Source organism: Chelon labrosus, assembly GCF_963514085.1.
Source record: "Chelon labrosus genome assembly, chromosome: 15".
NCBI classification, from domain to species: Eukaryota; Metazoa; Chordata; class Actinopteri; order Mugiliformes; family Mugilidae; genus Chelon; species Chelon labrosus.
The window spans coordinates 12,172,851-12,193,114 of record NC_140348.1 but is presented as its reverse complement, the minus strand read 5'-3'; the positions used below and the strand labels follow the sequence as shown (position 1 = coordinate 12,193,114).

Here is a 20,264-nt window from a genome sequence, read left to right as displayed (position 1 = left end):
CGAGGGAGACCTACACAATACTAGTCATAATGTTATGCCTGATTGGTGTAGTATGCTATTCTTCTCGACCTAACAATACATGTACTTTCGATATTGCCTCATTCGGGCATTGTGGCATACTGCGAGTTGCAGTCATAGCAGAGAGTCCAGCAGTGCATGAAATGCATCCAAGTAGAAAGGCAGGATGTAATTACAAAGCACCGTTTGCAGATTGGCTATTTCGCAGAAATAGTGTGTACCAAATGTCAGTTGTCTTAGTCATACATTGTACAATAGCTCATAAAAGTCTGAATTTTATATATTGTTAAAATATGTTTCACAGCTCACAAAGTCAAAGTCACGGTCCATGAAAGATGAAAACTCCAAAAACTAAATTCTTAAGTGTGTTACCAAGAATACTGTAAGGTTTGCATCACTCCTCAGATCAGGCTACAGTTACTCTGGTCACGATCTAACTTGGTAATGTTCACAGGCTTGCCAGGGAACCTGTGAACATGACAACCCAGCCACAACTAACACAGTGCCGTGTGTGTTGGGTCGTGCGAGTCCTCTCCCCTCTGAGACAGACAGTCCCAGGAGTTGTGTATATCTGCCATTTGCATGTCTGTTGAGTGTGTGACTTTTTCTCCACTTTTTCTCTTCTTCTCCCCCAACTCTGAGAACATATTTTCTCTCAGGTCAATCCCCTTATTGTTAAGTTACATAACAGCACTTAGTCAAATAACAGTCCGGCAGTGACGGTGCTGAGGGCTGCAGGATAACTGTACTTCCTCTCTGGCACTTCTCTGGCTGAGAGCTCTGCTCAAAGTTGTTGTTGACTTTTCAACCCGCTTAGTGGAGTTTTTTTTTTTTTTTTTTTCCTCTGGAAATGGAGTGGATCTCCTCCTTACATGAGTCAGACCTCTGGAATTAATTTATGGAAATGAAGTCATGTGCACCACAGCTCTGGGTTTTTGGTAAAGTATGTAGCTTTCAAAATGCTGAGCAGGTCATTCTTCTAGGAACGTGTGGTTTACCATTCTTTTCCATTATTGGAGGCGTGAGGACGGAAATGTCAGGTTTGAAATAATATTAAGTGTAGACGATAGTTGTTGAGGTTTTTGGGGGGGGTTGTACGTTCTGTGTTACATTACAGATAAGTGATAACCCTAAAATATTACTTAGTTGGATCCCCAATATGTAATGAAGAATATAAAAAAGAAATAAACTACATCCGTAGAAATAAATTATATGAGGTGGATGACATCGTTCTAATACTGTCAGGCTTATGAAACCTGCCAACTAATGTTTTCCGCTGTGTAAGGTTTTGCAATGTGAAGGTTTCAATTTTAATAATCAACAAATCATTTCAGTGCCTCTCACACGATGCACCTTAAGAATCTTTTTGATGCGCTGACAATCTGATGTGTCCTTTTTTGCCATACTGTATATCATACATTAATCCACTGTTAACAGTGGACGTTATGATTGCATCACCATAATATAATTCAAGTTGACATTGTTTTCCTCCAAAACCAGTTTATTTTTTTTCTTTCTGTTCCAAATTTCCCCGCTGTCAACTCTGATCGTACCACTTTGTCTCGTTCTTTGACCGCCACACGTTAAATGTGATGCAACATTTGTTCTGCTGGCACCTGTTTTAGCTGCAGCATCACCGAAGCACCCTGTGTTGCAGTGGTTTGTCAACAGAGGCAGCTGTCAGTGAAGTGAGGTCTATATCAGGAGAGTTTATAATAAATGGCCAGATGCACTTGTGACCTATAGAAGCGCTGCTCATGCAGCACCGAGTCAGAGATGCCCATGCATGTCTCCTCCAGTCTATTCATAGACAAGGCGGTGTGACTCCCCCGCCTCTGAGTGACTGTTTCCTGCTTTCCCTCTTGCTCAATTACTTCTCCTCTGACTCCCACATGTGGGACTTCAGCTCTTTGGCAGGAAGGCATACCTCTATATGTGGAGGAGGGAAGCTGAAGCACAGCTGACTGGTGAAGCAAGCTGAAATGTGTTCGGGTTAAAGAAAGACACACAGATTTAGCGCCTACTGTGGTGTTTCTTTTTTAAATCCACTTTCGCTGTAGTGCACCGCTTCCCACCTCCTGCCCCAACAGCTGGCCATATTAAAATGAATTCATCATTCAGCCGTTGTTTAGCTTTCCCAGCGCCCCGCAAAAAACACGCCGGTTATAATTGCCTTTGCGGCACAAATATCAATCTATCATCTTATAAATAGTCAAGTGAGAGCCGTTCTGAAAGTGCACCACTCTAGGATTAGGACCTGAGGCGAATATGGAAAGAAACAGAGGTAGAGCTCTGAATGTGAAAGTGCTGACAGACTTACAGTTAAAATGTAGGAGGATGGTGTCACACTGTACTCATCCTGTTAGATGATGTTTTTCTAGTACTTTCCTCTTCCTCCCACCGACCCCCCTTTTGTGCCTTTATTCTGCTGATACAACCTCCTCCTGTCTGCTGACTAACTGACCCACATTCCTCTGTGTGACTCGTTGCCCTTAGTGTGTGTGTGGTGCGTGTGTGTAGAAGCCTACGTCCCTGCTTGTCATCTTGCGTCTTTGGGTGTGTGTGTGTGTGTGTGCATTCCTGGGCCATCCGCTGTCTATCTTTGTCTGCCTTTCCCCACAAAAAAAAAAAAAAAAAAACTGTGCCATGTCCCTCAGGCTTCGGCAGGAGCCAATTAGATGATTGCTCTTTAGAGTAGCATCAGTCACTGCACATAAATGATTGGTAAAATGCCTCATTTACTTACTCAGTGTTTGTCTGCTTATGCAGTGTTCTACTCAATTTAGGGAGCCCCGGTTGCACAAGTGACATTTCTTAATTCAATTAAATAGCTCGTGCTCTCTGACGCGAGGCTCCCTCTAGTGGAGAGCCCTCTGTGAGGCTGTGCGCGAGATAGCTGTGAGACGACACTGCTTGTGAATCAGGAAATCATTATTAGTTGGCGCTGAGCTGTGCAACAGTAAACCCTACGCAAACTGTGTGACCACTGACTCAGTTTGTAGGCTTTTTACACATTTTATTACGGTGTATGTGATGAGCTGCTTTGCATAATTTAGTATTACGTGCATTGCCCTGTTGTGTGATGTACAGTCATTGTGTGCACTGTGTATTTTAATTGCGGTCTCCCAGCGGTACAACCGATGTAAATTAGCTTCAGTGTAACTCTATTACAGTACGTAAAACGGCACCATTTATGCGATACGACATTGCCTTAAAAGAAAAAAAGAATAAATAATTTAAAATCCGCTAAAATCTTTATCCCTGTTTTCTTGAATTTCAGACGTAGATCATCAACCATCTAACTTCCTTGAGGACGGGATCGTTTGAGACTTTAAGGAGGAGAGGTGGACACCAGTCAAGAGAGAGGAGAGAGCGTTTGAAGCAACGCTGTGGCAGGATGGCTCTGGTCGACAAACATAAAGTGAAGCGCCAGCGACTGGACAGGATCTGTGAGGGTGAGTGAGAATCCTTTTTCCCGCTTTATATTCACATGCGGATTTAAGAAGCTGGCCGCGTGCTTGAAAATTGATTGTTTGGGTGCCCGCTCTTGTCTCTGTGTGTGCGCACAAGGCACCGTTAGATGGAAATCAAGTTTCCACAAGTTTTAAAGCTCTTCAGCCCGCCGCTACGAACTCATTGAAAAGGCAGCGGGATCGTTTGCATAAGTGTGTTTGTGTGTGTCAAAAGGGAGCCTTGGGACCAGCCGAGGCTCCACGCTCCGTGTTTGAAGGCCGTCTAGCTGAGCGAAATGGTGTGTGTGTGCGTGTGGGATGGGGGGGGGGTAGAGGAGGTTGGGTTGATGGCTGAATGAGGCTTGAGTTTGATGTTTCCAGATTGCTGGAGAGAAGAAGTAGGGAGTTTGTAATAAAGTGAAGCACTCCTCAGAGCCCTGGGATTGATTATAGTGGGGAGTGGGATTGATTTGTGTGCATTTGTGCTCCTATATATATGTGTGTGTGTGTGTGTGTGTGTGTGTGTTGACAATTGCGAGAAAGTAACTTTCCCAGTGTTTTTCCTCACACATTTCTTTTAGTTAGCCATCGACAGGTGCTACTGAATATCTGAATGTTTATTCAGTGTGTGCGTCCAAACGTGTTGCATTCTTATGTATTGTTGTTCTCATTTTTGTAACATGGACGCAGCCTCTAGCTGCTGTTACCCTTTCCTCTTTAACTCAGTGCAGCCTCTCACTTAAGGCTTCTTTCATCTGACTTGGTGAAAAAAGAAAAAAAAAAATGCATTCCTGGGGTTAACTTTCCACATTTTGAAAGTAGGTTTGAACATATAAAGAGCATTTTGGCCTCTGATGATATAGTGTGAACAACAAAAACACTTTTTGTAAATGTGCACCTGTGGCAGTTGTTGTTGCTGTGTCGAATTTGTTGCTTCATCGATTTAAATTCCGATCAACGCTGATTAGATATCCATTTAAAAAGTGGTGAATTTGCCCTTAGAAGAGTTTAATTCTTAACTACAGGTACCACCAATTTGTCTGTGTTCAACCAAACTAAGTGGTTGCAAATTTGATTGACAGATTCCAGGATTTTTTGTATTTTTACACAATTGGTTAAAGTGAGCTTTGTAAATATCTCACATCGGGTTCTGTGATATAATTATTGTGACAGGCGTTTGTGGCATTTTAAAGGCAAACTGATTGAGTGATTGTCAGACCAAATTATGAGTTACACCTCCTTGGAAATTGCTTATTTCATATCCTTCTTTTACTGCAGTTGGTGCTACTTTCTCACAGTCTGTCTCTTTATTAGACTGTCTGGTCTACAAAATTGGTGATGATATCGGAGGTAATGGATAATAGTGTTTGTTAAAAAAATAAATAAATAAATGTGCAGTGATATAACCTTTTTCTCCCCATAAAGTGAACTGTATAATATAATGTCAAACAAGATTTTCCAATAGCATGCATGAAGTGGTGAATAGATATTCTTAGAAACATCCAAGCACTTCACGCTAAAATGAGGCCTTCCTCTTTATTCATTTCTTGAAGAAAAAAAAAAAAATCCCTTTGAGATTGAGAAACACAATTTAACAGATTCCTAAATGAAGCAGTGATGCTTTCTGTTTCCACCCTCAGAATGAGAGCCACATGTGGCATCTCAAACCTCTCCAAACCACAAACCCGTCCATGCTTGGAAACACATTTCCCCACGCTTTTTTCTTCTCCTTTTCTTACACAAGAAGAATGACTGTACTTTCTAAGGAGGCGCTATGTTGAACATGATCTAACAATATTTTCTGATGTGCCTCATTTGTTCCTCAGACATCTTCAGCAGTGTCACGTCTCATCTGCTTATCAACAACGTTCTGCCAAAACACGAATGGGGGATTTTTTATTATTTTTTTCTATTTCTATAGCAATTAGTCACCACAGCTGCTCTTAAAAAATGTGTAGACAAGGGTGATTCACATCGGGGAAGTTAAAAGATCAGAGGGTGGTGAATCATGCCATTTTCACGGTAGCATTAAATCTACTCAGCCGTTTAAAAAGGGTATTTCAAAACCAGAGGCATGGGGTGTTCTGCACCATAATGTCAAAGCCACCCACTATTATCTATAAACAGAGTGTTGGGGCTGAGGCGTGAAATAGAAATCAAAGTTCATATCATGTGTATTGACAAAAACAAGAACGTTGCACAGTGATTGTGATTGCGCCGCCGTCGTGGGCCGCACTCGGCGAGACGGCGAGAGCAGCCTCCCTAATCTCCATTTATCTTCTGAGGATAACTGTGTCAATCCAATACTTGTTTCACAGCGGAGTGCATTGATTACATCTTTACTCATTGTGATGAGTGGCTAACTGAGCTGCGCCTGTGGCCTAAATCTAATTCGAAATGGTGGAATGAGTGTGGCTGTTGACTCCCATCAAAAGTAGTCACGGCGCTGGAATGCAGATTTTACCGGAACGGTGGGTGTTTCACCAGATCTGAAGTGAATCACTGTCCTTGCCTTTCATGTTGGATTTTTGTGGGTTTAAAATTGGCGCAAAGAAATATCCAAACTACAGCTGCAAGTCCTGTGCCTGTTAATTGTTTATTTATTTTTTGATTAATCCATTAATCATTTAGCCTTGTGAAACGTGAGAAACAAGCTCATCACATTTTCCCAGAGTCCAAGGTGACTTCCTGAAGTCGAAAGATGTTCAAATTACATCATGGAAAACAAGAAAAGTAGAAAGTATTCACATGTAAGACAATGGGAACGGAACGTGTGGCTTCTTTGGCTTGATTTAATCAATGACCAAATTATCCTCTCGGAGAAGTTTAAGCTGAGCTGACATACCACCCAGAGCTGCGCACAATAGTGTCTTGTGATTTGTTTTCTGGTTTGCAGATGACAGCCTCGACAACTTAGAAATGTGGCATTTGCTGCCCTAATGTTCTACTTCTTAGGGTTGAGATGATTAGTACCAACAGGAAGCTCATTGTTGCTGCCATTTTTCAACCATTTACCAGCGTTTTATGAACTAAACAATGAGTGTATTCTAGTAAATGATTGACAGATTGCAACAGAAACAAAGGCAATTAATAATGAAAGTGGCTCACCCCTGCTAAAAATACAGATCAAGAGAAAAAGTTTGATAATTAATCAGCTAATTGTTAAAATTGTTGCTAATCCAGAGCAATCATTTAAGTCAGTCTTAATTGCTTTTACAAATTACCACGCTCATTTCTCTATTAAGCCCAACAGCATTGTTTAGTTTAGATATCAGCTTCCAAAATGTATACGCGACAAATGTTCCTTCTGTTTCAGGTTTGATAAAGAGCCAAGAAGAGTGTAACTGCAATAAGGGAACTGTGGCAAACATCTGTTGTGAGCATCAGTTCCCATACTCTCCCATTCCCCCCTTGTTTTCTCCAACTCTCTCTCTCTCTCTTTCTCTCTCTCTCTCTCTCTCTCTGTGTCTCCTTCTGTCCGCTCCATCTGTGTACCCAGCATGCATTGGCTTGGGCGGCAGCAGCGCAAGTCGTTGCCATTGCCATTTAGCCAGAGCTAAGTGACTGATCCAGGCAGAGATGGGATGTGAGCGGCGCTGCGACGTGAACTAGGTCGCAGCGACAGCATGTTCCTGAATGTTGATTTACAAGTTTTGAATCTGTGCTTGGATGCAAACACCACAAGGTGGGGTAGTGGAATTTGTCATGGCCATTCCAAGAGTTCCAGTGTGTGGCGGTTAAATAAATCTGCTAATGCCCGGTAATGCATCGTGTTTTGTCACGTGCACAACAGGAGGAAGTGTCTTAACAGTGAATAGTGAACAATGTGGTGAGTCTGGCTAATATTTAGCCTGTGAATTATTCCTATTCTCACATTTAATTAACCTGCGAGAGGACATCCAGGGTGCTTGAGGAGGCACAGGAGGGACTGATGTCATCCTCCCCATGAAGGATAGGGGGGAGGGTTGTGTGGACGCTCTGTAGCTTTTTAGCCCAGATTCAGAGCTCGGTACACTTTGCTTTTATTCCTCTCTCTTGCTCCCCCCTCATCCACCCTCCCCGTTCTGGCATCCAGCTCTGGTATGAAGTCATTGGAGTGGTGTCTGGGTCTTACCCCCACCCTCCCCCGGCTGCCTTCGGGCTTGTTCCAGGCTCCTCACCAAAACCCGCGACCCCTTTATAGGCTCTGTGGAAAGGAAGGGGAGGGGGGCAAAGGGAGAACAGTGGGGAGCAGATAGAAAAGTGTTATTTTTGGAGGGAAGAGAAATGACATGTGTGATTGTGTTATTATTATCACTGGAGTGGGACTTGTCTTGTTCCCTTTTCTCATGTCTAGTGTGTACATTTGCTTTCGAGCTGGCAAATAGCAGTTGTTGAAAATAAGCTCTTGGAAAAAAAAATAAAAATCTCAGTTCAAAATGAACTCTGCAGCTACGAAACTCAGTATAATAATGACCTGTGGCTTCTTTGGATCAGGAAAGAGAGTGGATGAGGGACGGCTCGGGGAGGTGGGGGTGACGAGATGCACCCAAAGGAGATGGATTATGGGTAGAGGAATCATAGCTGACATAGAGGAAATTCTGGAGCATTTGTGGGCGTCTGCTGCTGCGTGTTTTCTAGTGAAACGGAAAAAAAAACGTGTCACTTCAGAATGTTACACTAACCCAATATGTGATTGTCATTTAGATAAGTACTAGCTGCATTGCCTTTGACCTCCATTTTACAGTCCATTTAATCCGTATGGCGATGCTTTTACAGACAAATAATCCCACTGGAATCGCATACAAGGCAGTCGTGTACGTAATATCTGTTAAGTGTGCATTACAATTCATCTGACAGCATTATTCTTTGCAGCCGAACTGGCACTGTAATCTCATTTCCAGTTAGTGCCTCCTGCCCCTCGCTCATGCATAAGTCAATCTGTGTTTAACATTCAAATCATGCCTTCGGTACGTGTCGTGTCACACTGCAGGAGACAGTTGTTTTTATTTCTGTTGTGGAGCCGCATTCGCTTTGAGTTAGCGTGTGATTTTTATTCATGTATGCACGCCAGGCCGAGGCCAAGGCTTCAGCGGGCGGTTTGCGTGTGTGAATGAAAGGGGACGTTAACGAAGCGCCGCGGCCGCTGCCGTCTCTCCTGCACGTCAGGAGACGAGTGGAGCGGGGTCAAAAGACCGAGTGGGGATCCAGGATTGCGAAAGCCAAATGTGGGTGTGTGTGTGCTGACTGGGAAAGTGTGTGTAAGTGGGAGGATAAATAGCGAATATCTAAATCTCTAAATTTCAAACATTCTAAATGCCTGTGAACCCCTGGTTTCTGACATTTGGTAAAGGCACAAACGTGCACCAACCTGCACACACACACACACGATTACTCACACACAAAGTGTCCCATCGCTGTTTCTCCTGCTGGTTTAACTACAATATTAATGCAGGGACTGAGAGGGTGAAGTGACAGAGAGATGCTTATTAAATAATGACACGCGTATTGTGTGATAGATTGAGTGTGGAACATCATGTCAGTCTTGCTGGTTCCTGCTTAATGCAGTTCTCTCTTAAAGTACGCCCACAACAAACCAAAGAACTACCAGCAACAGAGGACGACTGTGAAGCTGCCCCGTGTTGTCTGTGTCTGAACCAAAAAGTTGCAATGGAACATACCGCGATAAGACTATACAGCTAACAGCCATATATGTTCTGCGCCTGCGTGAAATAATTCTCCCTGCAGGTGACAGTAGTCTGTATTCCTTATTTAAAAGGGGAAACTGGAAGAGTGGAAGCTAGGAAGAGCTACAAACTGTTGGTTTAGAACTGAACTTAATCATGCTAATTAATTGGTCTACAGGTTATTCATTCGAAGTGATCATGCTCTTGTAATATTATTTGTGTATTTTGATGTCCAGATGAGCCAAAGGCGTAAACCGAGAACAGCCACTTGTGTGTGCTCTCTTAACATCGGTTTTGTGTAGTTTCGTCACTTCCAGCAGCCAATCACAGTCATCTCTCGTGACTCTTTCCGCCGCAGATTTAACATGCTGAATTAGCTGAAAAGCCGCCGACAGGGGTCCGACTAGTGGCAACGACGTGGGACACATTCCACAAATTTGGGTCACAGATGTTCACAGACAGCCCGACACCAAATGGCCAACTGCTGGCTTGGTGTGTCACGGCATTAATACTGAGAGTATACTGAAATCTATTAGGATCCAAAAGAACCCCGAATTGCATAATTGCACTTTCACTCGGGATTCATTTACTAAAGGTTTCTATATGTATTTGAAATGTTTCAAGTCTTATTCAGTTATAAGCTTCTGCTGGGGTGGTTTTATATTTGTTCTAAAATCCCCAGCTTAATTCGTAAATCCTTCTGTTACAGTGAAATCTGGCCTTGTGTGCACAGTCTGGCAAGTATGGCAAATGGGGGGAACATTAGAATTTGAAAGTCAAACATGGTTTAGTTTGAGACAAACAGCACTCTGTGATTTACTCCCCTGTCAGGATTAGATCTGCAAACCCTAAGTACACACCTCTGCCCTCGTCTCTCTGTTTGAAGTTGACTTCATGGGGGATGTGTGATCCGCTCTGCTGTACTGAGAGTCTCTTGAGAGCAGGGCCAGAAGAAATGATGAGAGGAGGAAAAGAAACCCGTCTATAGGCTGCTACCCTGGATGCGTTCATAAATCTACTCAAAAAAGCTAGAAGCGATAGCTCTAATCAGCTACATTCAAATGCACTCAGTAAAATGTAGCAATATTTGTAGACATTCACTTAAGTTAGAAATGATTATCATGAAGTCTGGCTTTTACAAATGCGTGATAATTTTTAATATTGATGGCTGGAAACTAGGTTATGTGCAGACAGAAAGGACTGTGTGCCTTCAGGTGATGAATGACACCCATATATGAAATGACTGTAAAACTTTATTGACTTTTTAACGGCTAAACTTAATAAAATCAAGATGGGATTCAAAAGTGTTTTTTTCCTCCTCCATCTCTCAGCTTTGATTTAATAATTCATCAGTTTTACGTCTCTTGCCTTCTCTCCTTCCCATTTCAATTTCCTTTCTTGACATGAAGCGGTCTAATTGTCCCTCGACCTTACCGAAAAAGTTCTGTCATCTGCGCAATTGGTTTTTAGAGCCACTGTCATCATCTGTTTCCTGTCGGCTCGTGAAAACAGCAGAATACGACGCTCCCCGCTCTGGTCTCTTCCTGCTCTAATTACACAACCGTGATTAAACTCCTGACGTGGCTGCACTGGTTCCACAGTCAGGAACCGTTTCTCAAAATGCTGATATTAAGGGAGAATTTATTCACGGGGTAAAAAACGTGCATTACTGTCCTTCGCTGCAGTTACCTCTGAATTTCGATTAGGTTGGAAACGGACACTTCCTCACTTCACATGTGTTTTCATGCATTAATGAACAGGGATCCAGAAGGGATCAGGTTTCAGCCATAATGACATGAAGTCGGACATGCAGGAAGTTATACAAAACATCCATTGAACACTAACTTGGTTAAACGAAATGATAAAGGTATGCATTTAGTTGCACCTTGATGTATGGCCCATGACATTATATAGAATTATAGCAAATTATAATATTGAAAACAATGGAGTAAGGTGACGTGGAGGGGTGTTGCTCATCCTTGTCAACAAGCACAGTATCTTTGTAAGGCAAAGGTTGTAGGTGCTTTGGCTTAACTCCTGTTACAAGAAGAGCCCTCCCCCTACACACACTTCCGCAAACACACACATATGCACACACACGATGCTCCCCCAGTGTTTTACTTTTCTCTGCAAGGGGGCAAATCCAGATTACGGAGCCTCTCTACGCGAAGGAGATCAAAGGAGATTTGTGAAAGAGGGGGAAGGTGCTGTATTTTACTGATGTACATGCCTAGAATTCGTGTGGTCATATAAATGGCCGGCTGAAACAATATTGGGATTGTAAGTTTCTGTATAAGTGACACATTTAACAGATTAATCTTTCTACTCGACAGAACACAGAGTAATATTGATGATTGAGTGTTCATTTCAAGCAGTGGAATGACAGTCACTGGGAGGGCAAACAGGACAAATGTTGAGTGTTATTCATAATTCATTCTGCAACCTCCATGCATTGTAATTTTCAGTGTCCTGCAGTTGACATATGGTCCTGCAGGTCTGAGTGATCCCAAATCAATGAGAGCCAGGCAGTGACAGTGGGTGCCCCGGAGTCATCAAGGACATTTCAGTGAGTGAGATGGCAGCAGTTGCGTGGTAGCTCTGCTGCAAGCATGGGGCCCGGAGGATTAGTGTCCAATCAGAGTGGATTTGATGTGTACTGACAGCACATGGGACTTAGCTGAGAGAACTGTATTTCATTTGTTTTCAATGAAGCCGTGCGCCTTGCTTGGCCTCCCCTCCCCGCACTGTGGATCTGGTAAACTAAGAACGGAAACCTGTTGACGACAGCGCTTCATCAACAGCTCCAGGTAGGTGCCGCTGACGGAGTCGGAGAGGGGTTTGTGGGTGGAATCAAAATCTTTGGCGTCGCCATCATGACCATCATCATCATCACCATCACCAGATATGCTTGTATCTGGTTCACATGACGTCACAGTAGGAAGTGGAATTAAACAGGCTTTATTTAGATGTAATCCTTCATTGCAATCGGCGGAGCGAGTAAAATGTCCCAGAGAAGGGAGAGATAAACCCTATTGGATTAGTACAAGCCCCTGCCCATCCCAACCTATAACCCAACCTATCCCCTCCTTTGCTTTTTATTTTTTAACGACTGTTTGGTGGCCGTCTCAAGCATGCACCCTGTTACTGTGTCTTCCATGGAATAACTGTGCTACCTCTGCAGCATTTGTGTGGTATGGTGTGATGTGGATGTGTTTGTGTGTGGTGTCCTTTTTCCTCACACACAACAAGCCAGCGTGACCAGAGATTAATTATTCAAGGACCGCCAGCCAAAGGGGGAGTCACCTGATAGCACGGACGTACAATACAACCTGATATCAGGTGAAACGATAGACCTTGCTTCATCTTCTCTTCAGCTTGTTCTCTTCCTCAGTCTGTTTATTCTTTGATACTACTGTACATGAAGACTTGAAAGAGAAACACAGGACCATTTTTTTCTTTTAGAGTTTTTTCTCTCTCTACGCTTTTCTTGATTTTTTTTCCTTTTTTTGCCAATGCTGGTCCCTAACAAACAGTTGAGTCTTGGACGCTCCCACAGTTGGGACACTTTAGGAGGGAATGAGGGTCAGTGGGAGAGGGCTGACGGCGGGTACGACCAGCAGGCAAGAGTAGCAGGCCGGCGAAGCTCTCTGTCGATCGGAGAGGGTGGAGGGTGGTACGAGCCTCCACCAGGAGTGCGTCCCCCTGACCTGGATCTGAAACGTGACCCGTATTCCTACCAAGACTCTGCGTACGGACAGGTTTACGGAGAACGACACGACCCACGGGGGCTGAGGAAGGGCTCTGTGCCAGATCTAAACCACTACGAACGAGCACCCATGGCTCACAGAGGATCCATTCCGCAACAGGATTACTATTCCCATGACCCTGCCATGACTCCACGGCCACCTGAGGGCTTTTACCGGTCAGAACACCAGCCTCCGCCGCCTCATCCTCATCCCCTCAGTAGGTCAGGCTCTCATTTTGGAATGACACCTGGGGCTCGTGCTGCGTGGGAACAAGGTCAGGCAGGGAGGGCAGGACCTCAAGCCCCCTCATCTCCTCTACCTCCTCCTCCCCCTCCTCCAACCGCTCATGAGTTGACTCGAGCTTATAGAGAACCTGGTGTAACAGTTGCAAAGATGATGCAAGATGGCCAGCAGCGGAGACCATCCAGAGACCCATCTCCTGCTCACTTTGGTATAGAGCAGCCATCTCCTCGGTATGCCAGTGAACCTCCACCTCTGACTGGACAGTCAGTCTATACTGATGTCAATGGCCGCCCGTTGGATCCGCAGCAGCAAGCTGCTACCTGTCTAGTAGTGGATCCGGCCAGTCAAGGCCTGATTATGAGGCAAGAGACAGCCTCACCCTACACCATCCAACAACAGCAGCAACTGCAACAGCAACAACAAATACAGCAGCAACAATTACAACAGCAGCAACTACAGCAGCAACAATTACAACAGCAGCAATTACAACAGCAGCAGTTACAGCAACAGCAACTTCAACAACAGCAAATACAGCAGCAACAGTTACAACAGCAACAACTTCAGCAACAGCAGATACAGCAACAGCAACTTCAGCAGGAACAGCTGCAGCAGCATCTGCAGATGCAACAGCCGCTGCCACCTCCACCGACCATGCCAGTTTCTGATCCTAACCTTTCTATGGGGGTTGCACTTCCTGCTGCACCTCCTCCTGTGCAGACTGCAGCAGTAGCCCAAGCTACACCTGCACCTATGCAGGCTGTCCCAACTCCAGCCCCTCTTCCCCCGACTACTCCACTTCCTGCTCCTCTTCCTGCTCCTCTTCCTGCTCTTCCCCCAGCAGTCCCACAGACACCTTTGCCTGTGGACCCCAAGAAGACAGTTCATCCTGAGTTCCTTTCTCTGTTGCGAAATGAGGGCCTCTCAGAGAGCACCATCTCGTCACTTATCCAGCAGGGATTTGACACCACTAGCATGCTTGCTGTTATGGAGGAGAACGATATCCGCACTGTCGCCCCCAACCTTGGCCAGGCTCGTGTACTGTTCCGCGTGGTTCACAACTGTAAGCGGCCCACTGAGGCTATGCCAGCCCACTCCCAACCTCAGACACCCATGCGAGGCCGGTCTAATAGCTTTAGCCATCGCTCAGACATCTACCACCAGCAGCACCACCACCATCCAACACACCCTCCTCAGGCTTTAGCTATGGATCCCCAACTAATGCCCCCTCAGACACCAGGGGCCATGCAGACCATCTCCCCAAGGATGGGAGAAGTAATGGGCAGGAGGCCTAGCAGTGCCCCCTCCCAGCAGCTCCTCGAAGCCTCTGGAGGCTACCCAGGCCAACCACCTCGTTCCCCTGGGCCGTATGCTGGAGCCATTATGCCTGTTCAGTCAAGACCCATGTCAGCATACTCTGCTGGGGCTGCAGTGCCCATGCAGGGTATGCAGATAATGCCGCAACAGATGACTGGGTCAATGCCGACCATACCAGGATCTATTCACTCCATGTCAGGTATGCCACAGCAGATGCCTATATCCATGCCAGCTTTACAGCAGCCACCACAACAGGTACCAAAAGCATACTCTACCAATTACACAGTGCCCATGGAGCTGATGAAGAGGGACAGGAACTTAATGCCATTGTCACCCATGCACAGCCCTCACCCTAGTCCTCAGCTGATGCGTAAGGGTGGGGGGGGACCTGTATCAGACAATGCCCTCGTCCCTGTGGGAGCGCCCGTTCAAGGCCAAGGTGCCCTGGTTGCTAACCAGAAGCTAAGTCGACGCACTGGTCCACCAGTCATCGTGTCCACTATGGCATCTCCAGATACAAGTAAATACCTTATTTTCTTCTTTTCATGCTTATCTGCTCTTTCTTTAATATCTTGATAGATGTGGTCTTGCTTCCTTTTGACTGTTTCACTTGTTTTCAATAGATAACAAAGTGTATGTGTGCAAGAGCTCTTCATGTCTTGCATGATTAATTAAAGACACCATTCCCATTCCTCTCATTGCTTTCAGTAGCTCCACGACCATACATATCAGGTTTTCACAATTTAGTTGACATTTCCAAGCTGTACAGTACACTGAAAACAACAGGAACTTGAATATGAAGTTGCAGTCATTTCTTAGTTGTGATGAATCATTTGTACGTGAATACCATTTCTGTTCAGCATGTGTTTTGTGTATTTCTTTATACCAGCATTCTGTTCAGGGGTATGTGAAATCTGTTTAACTGAGCATGGCTGCTGGTATGCAGAGCACGTTTATTGACCTTAAGAAAATCCAAACACAATGAAAATGTTAATAGAAGACTTTTTGGATCGCTTAATCTTTCTGGTCAGTACCATCATTTGTTTTCTGGCCTGTGTTGGGTCTCATTACATCAACAGAAGATAAATGTTTTTTCTGTTCTTATCTAGGCCAATGGAGCAAAATCTAAATGTTGCTGCCTATCGTTTTTCCAAATCTGTTGTTCGGATTATGAATTAATACCATAAAAGGACAACTTTAAACCTTCTGGCAATCCATCCCCTGTCCTACTTTTGGTTTCTTCATTTGTTATGATCCCGAAATGATACGTACATCCCGCTTTCCTGTCTTCTTATCTCTGTGAGAACCAGATTTGTCAGAATTCTGTACTCTTCATGTGGATTCCTTTATTATTCCAGTAATCTTATGCAGATCATTTGTCAGAATGAGATATCGTCCCATTACACACAACACAAAATAGCACTGACAGGGTGCAATGTTGAGGATTTGGGAGGAACAGCTGTCAGCACCCTATTCGATAGCTTTTAAATTTTACAGACTGTGCACTGTCTTTATGTTACAGTCTGTCAGCCGCTGCATTCATTTGTGAACACTTCATGTTAAGATTTCTCTGACTAGAAAAGATAGATGATGTGTGGACTAGTCTGGGAATAGGTAACTGCCACCGTCTCCTTGTTCAGATATAGTTACGTTTAGCTCTTATATGCTGTCTTTAATGCCCTTGGTAAGTGCAGAAGTAAGTGTGGCGCAGAAGCAAAATAGTAAGCCATTTTTTCAAATCTTTTTTTAGCTGCAGCTATATAGACTTCATGAAAAATCATTGCTACATTAGTTTTCTTTTCTGCTCTGACTAACACCATCTCCCCACAGCCCCCAAGCCCATGTTGTAGTAAACACAGATGCCTTCTTTCATTATCATAATAAGGGTGGATAAGATTTGCCTCAAAAAGCTTTATAGCCACTCGGGCCACACAACATTCCTTCAGTGCTGTTGTTGTCAAGGTGTATCACCGACCTGCAAGGAATAGCAATTAGCTTTCCCTTATTCCTCTTGAACAGACCTGCTCGCAGGCTTTATTTGTGAAACTTTCCTTTTGATTTTTCAGCTCAGTTTAATCCATGTCCCAAATTAATGTGTCAATTCCAGATTATAATGAAATGAAATCAGTTGGCGCATCCTTATTTTAAAGTCACGCAGATTTATTTGGACACACATATCAGATTAAAGCTTAAATTCAGCACAGTACGTGCTGCTACCTAAATTGTGTTCTTTTCAATCCCATTGCCTGATAAAAGTCGATTTCAGCCATTTTGGGCAATATGGGCATCAACATCAGCTCACTAGAGGCTGACTAGCGGCATCAGTGGACAGATAAAATCAAATTACAGTGCTGATGGCCGACGTGTGATTGTGTCATTTTCTCTGTGCAGGTCGTAATGAGAAGAGAGAGGGAGGTTTAATCCTCCAGATCCTCCATTTCCACTGCTGCACTAATCCATAGATACTCTCATTCTGCTCAGCCTCCTGGTTTCCTGTGAGATGAACTACTGTACATAGCCAGCAGGTTGAAACTGACTTGAAATGTCTAAAAGCAGATTGGGTGCAAACAGTTTACCTGCTGCAGTTCCCTGCACTTTTATGCAGATATTTAAACATCCCCATGGCTTGGCTGTCAAAGCAGCTTGCTGTTCTTACACATGCTTTTGCTAGCAGATTTCCTCAAGTCGGCCATGTACACATACATCACATTGTTAGTACACACACAGTCAGCAGAGTAGACCCTATTTGCATGTGGCTGACATTTGTTGCTTTGGTAATTTCATCTGTTAATGGACACGTCCGCAAAGCTGCTCTGAAAGCATATTCCTAAATTGTATGTTGCTAGGCAACGTGGGTATTGGTGGGCAGATTTGCTGCTGGCTAAAGTGTCAGCTCATTGTCAGAAAACACTGCAAATTTACTGCTTACTTTTTTTTTCTTTCACAAAATGGCTGGCTGTGCTAATTTATGTAAAAAGAAACTGTTAATTAATCATATTCATTCACTTCTTTTTATGTGGGGTACGTATTAATGACTTATGTGTTTTAGATTTAGCGATATATAATTCAGCTTCTGAGTTAAAAATAATGACGTGTTGTCTGATAAATAAATTGTACTGCAGTAGTGGTTGTAATGCATGTTGCATTCTGTTAAATATAATCAGTTATGAGCTCATAATACCTCCTGATTAGATAATTCATTAGGCTTATGTTGAATCCACAACCAGCAAGTATTTCCCTTTGAATTAATAGCCCATGTGTAAATACAGATGGCATGCTCCCTCCTACTTCAGTACAGGATGCTTCGTGGAATACCCTTGAGCAGGACCTTGCCTTCATATGACTAACTAGGACGACCCCTTCCCCCACACTGGCATAATCATCATATATGACTCTTTGGGGCTTCACCTTCTTTACTTCCACCCCCGTGGAGTGTATTGGCTCTCAAGCGTGGACTCTGGCCAGCAACCTCAGGTCAGTTCTGCTGTGCGTGACACACTAGCCGCAATTTTCCTCCTTGCCTAGACCTAGTGTGATGGTGGGGGAGGGTTATGCCATATTAGTTCTGGAGATAGCAGATTATGTGTAAACTGGGTCCAGGTCAAAGCTACACGCAGTTGTGCGGGATTAAAGAGGAGAGAGAGGGAGAGGAAGAGACGCAGTCCTGCAAAAAGATAAATGACGACTGCTGGCTGCACCGTGGGGAGGGGAAACGGGGCGTTGACAGCTGTCAGTCAACCCTGGACTCTCCGCGGAGGTGAAGCTAACTGTCAAATCTTGCATCTTGACTTTGAGGGTCAAACATTGGCCTTAATCTGGGCTGACAGTCAAAGGTTGTTTGTGTTATGTTGCCGGTCACTCTGTTCCTTTTTTCAGACACAACCTTGAGCAAAATACCCGCTGAATTAACTTGGGATGTTTTCCCGAACAGCCAGGGGTAGGCATTATGTAAGTTGTGCCTTTGAATATCTAGCCTCTGTAGTTTCAGTGTGGGGGAAATCCAGTTTTGTCCTTGCTTTGTGCAAATGAAAGTACAATTAATTCAACATTGTTTGCACAAAAGATGAGCAACAGTGTTCAAACATATCAGCTGTACAAGCTTGAGTACATAAACACTGATCATTGAGTCTCTTTGTCTTTCCCTCTTGTCTCTTTTTTTTTTTTTTTTAGGGGAAAAATAAGTTAGCAGAGGTAATGGGAGAAATATGCTTCGAAACAAACGTCATACTCAGCTCAGCACATTCATTCATGACTGTGGTTGTGGGTTACTGAGCCTGTCTGCAGGAAAATGAGGGGAAGGAGTAAAGTGAAGATGGGAGGCGACTGAAGCCAAGCAAAGACAGCTGAACAGAGGAAACGATTGAGCTAGAAAGATTCGGGGAAGGCTGCTTTAGATTAGATAGAGAGACTACTTTAGAGGCAGCGATAGTCTCCGAAATTGGTGGAGGAGTGCAAATAGGACATTACATAAAACTCTGTGGTGCCATCTTGGAGCAAGTGGGAGTGGGGTGGGGGGTGGGGTGCAGCAGGGGTGCGGCGTTCTGTGTGCCTTCTCAACCACACAGAGATCCATGTAAGATTTTGACATACTTGCAAATGACACATGAAACTCAGTCAGTGATGCGAGCAATATATGTTATTCATAAGCAGCACCCTTCAGGGCTGGGGAAATGACGCAAATGGCAGAAGCGGCAAAAACTGCAGTTCCTTAAATGGCCACCTAGGACTGGCTTCAAGCTGGCTACAGTGTAGTACAAAAATATTTTAACCTCTATAGCTAACGTCCCAGTCTACAGCAGCTGTACAGAGGGGTGCCTTTCTATGTATGTATGTGCAGATGATTCGAAATAGATCTTATAATTATAACGTATAATTATATCAAGGCTTAAACATAGTTAAGACACAAGTTAAGGGCATGGATGCTTTTAGTGGCACGTGGGTGCATTTATTTGCGATTAGCTTTCTGCTTGGGTGTCTCTCGTCCTCCTTAGCTCCACTCATGCTCCATCTCTTTATTCATTTTTGGATCAGTCAGGAGTCAGTCACTGCCACCCCACTGAGCTTCAAAACCTTTCTTCAGGAGACCCAGGGCTATAGCGCACAGTCAATTTTTGTGTCTATTAACAGTTTAGTCTAAGGGCCGTGACACACCGAGCCACATTTTTGCGGTCTGCAGCTCTTCAGCAGATTCATCTTGAATCAGAAGTGGAATTAGACCGAGATATTCGTGGGTGTAGTCAGTGCAGTGTTTTTAAGTGCAGCTTGACACAGGAGACATGAGGTGACGTCACAGTTTACCTTAAAATGTGTTAGACAATTGACATATGAACAAAAAAGCAAAAGATGTCACATTTGATTAGCTGGTGTAAATTATAATTACATTTTTAGAATTGCTGGCTTAAAAGGCTGTTGTTTCATATCCAGTGTTGTAATATTTGTAGTTAGTGTAACTCCCAACTCCCTTGTAGTTTTGCTACACGTATTAAAAATCCTTCCAAACCTCTGAAGGTGCTTTAACGCCCCCGGTTTCTGTTTGGTTGAGCATGTAGTAACATGAAGCTTACAAATTGGACCTTGAAAGGCAAAGTCTGACCTTTTCCGGCTTTTTTGCTGCATCATTTCAGAGAGACATGAAGTGATTAACTGCTTGTTTTGGGAGGAGGGGCAAAGGAAGGACGGACAGAGGAGCTTAGCTGCTCAAGCGTGTGCTGCTCAAAGAAAGAAGAAAAATGAAAGCATTGACATGAGAAAGTGAAAACTACTGACTCTGTCTTCACCAAAAGACCTGCTTCGTTTTCTCTCCCCTCCTCTCCTCTCCTCTCCTC

At 44.0% G+C, this 20,264-nt stretch overlaps 1 protein-coding gene across 1 annotated transcript in view; it reads left to right on the top strand.

Moving 5' to 3' along the window:
• Window positions 1–20,264, top strand: part of LOC311500312 (C-terminal-binding protein 2-like) — a 66,287-nt gene that overhangs the window by 18,115 nt on the left and 27,908 nt on the right. The window contains exon 2 of the mRNA XM_084561632.1: window positions 3,299–3,473. Coding sequence (XP_084417758.1) covers window positions 3,416–3,473 — 58 coding nt within the window. The 5' untranslated portion in view covers window positions 3,299–3,415. The remainder of the gene's footprint in view (window positions 1–3,298; window positions 3,474–20,264) is intronic.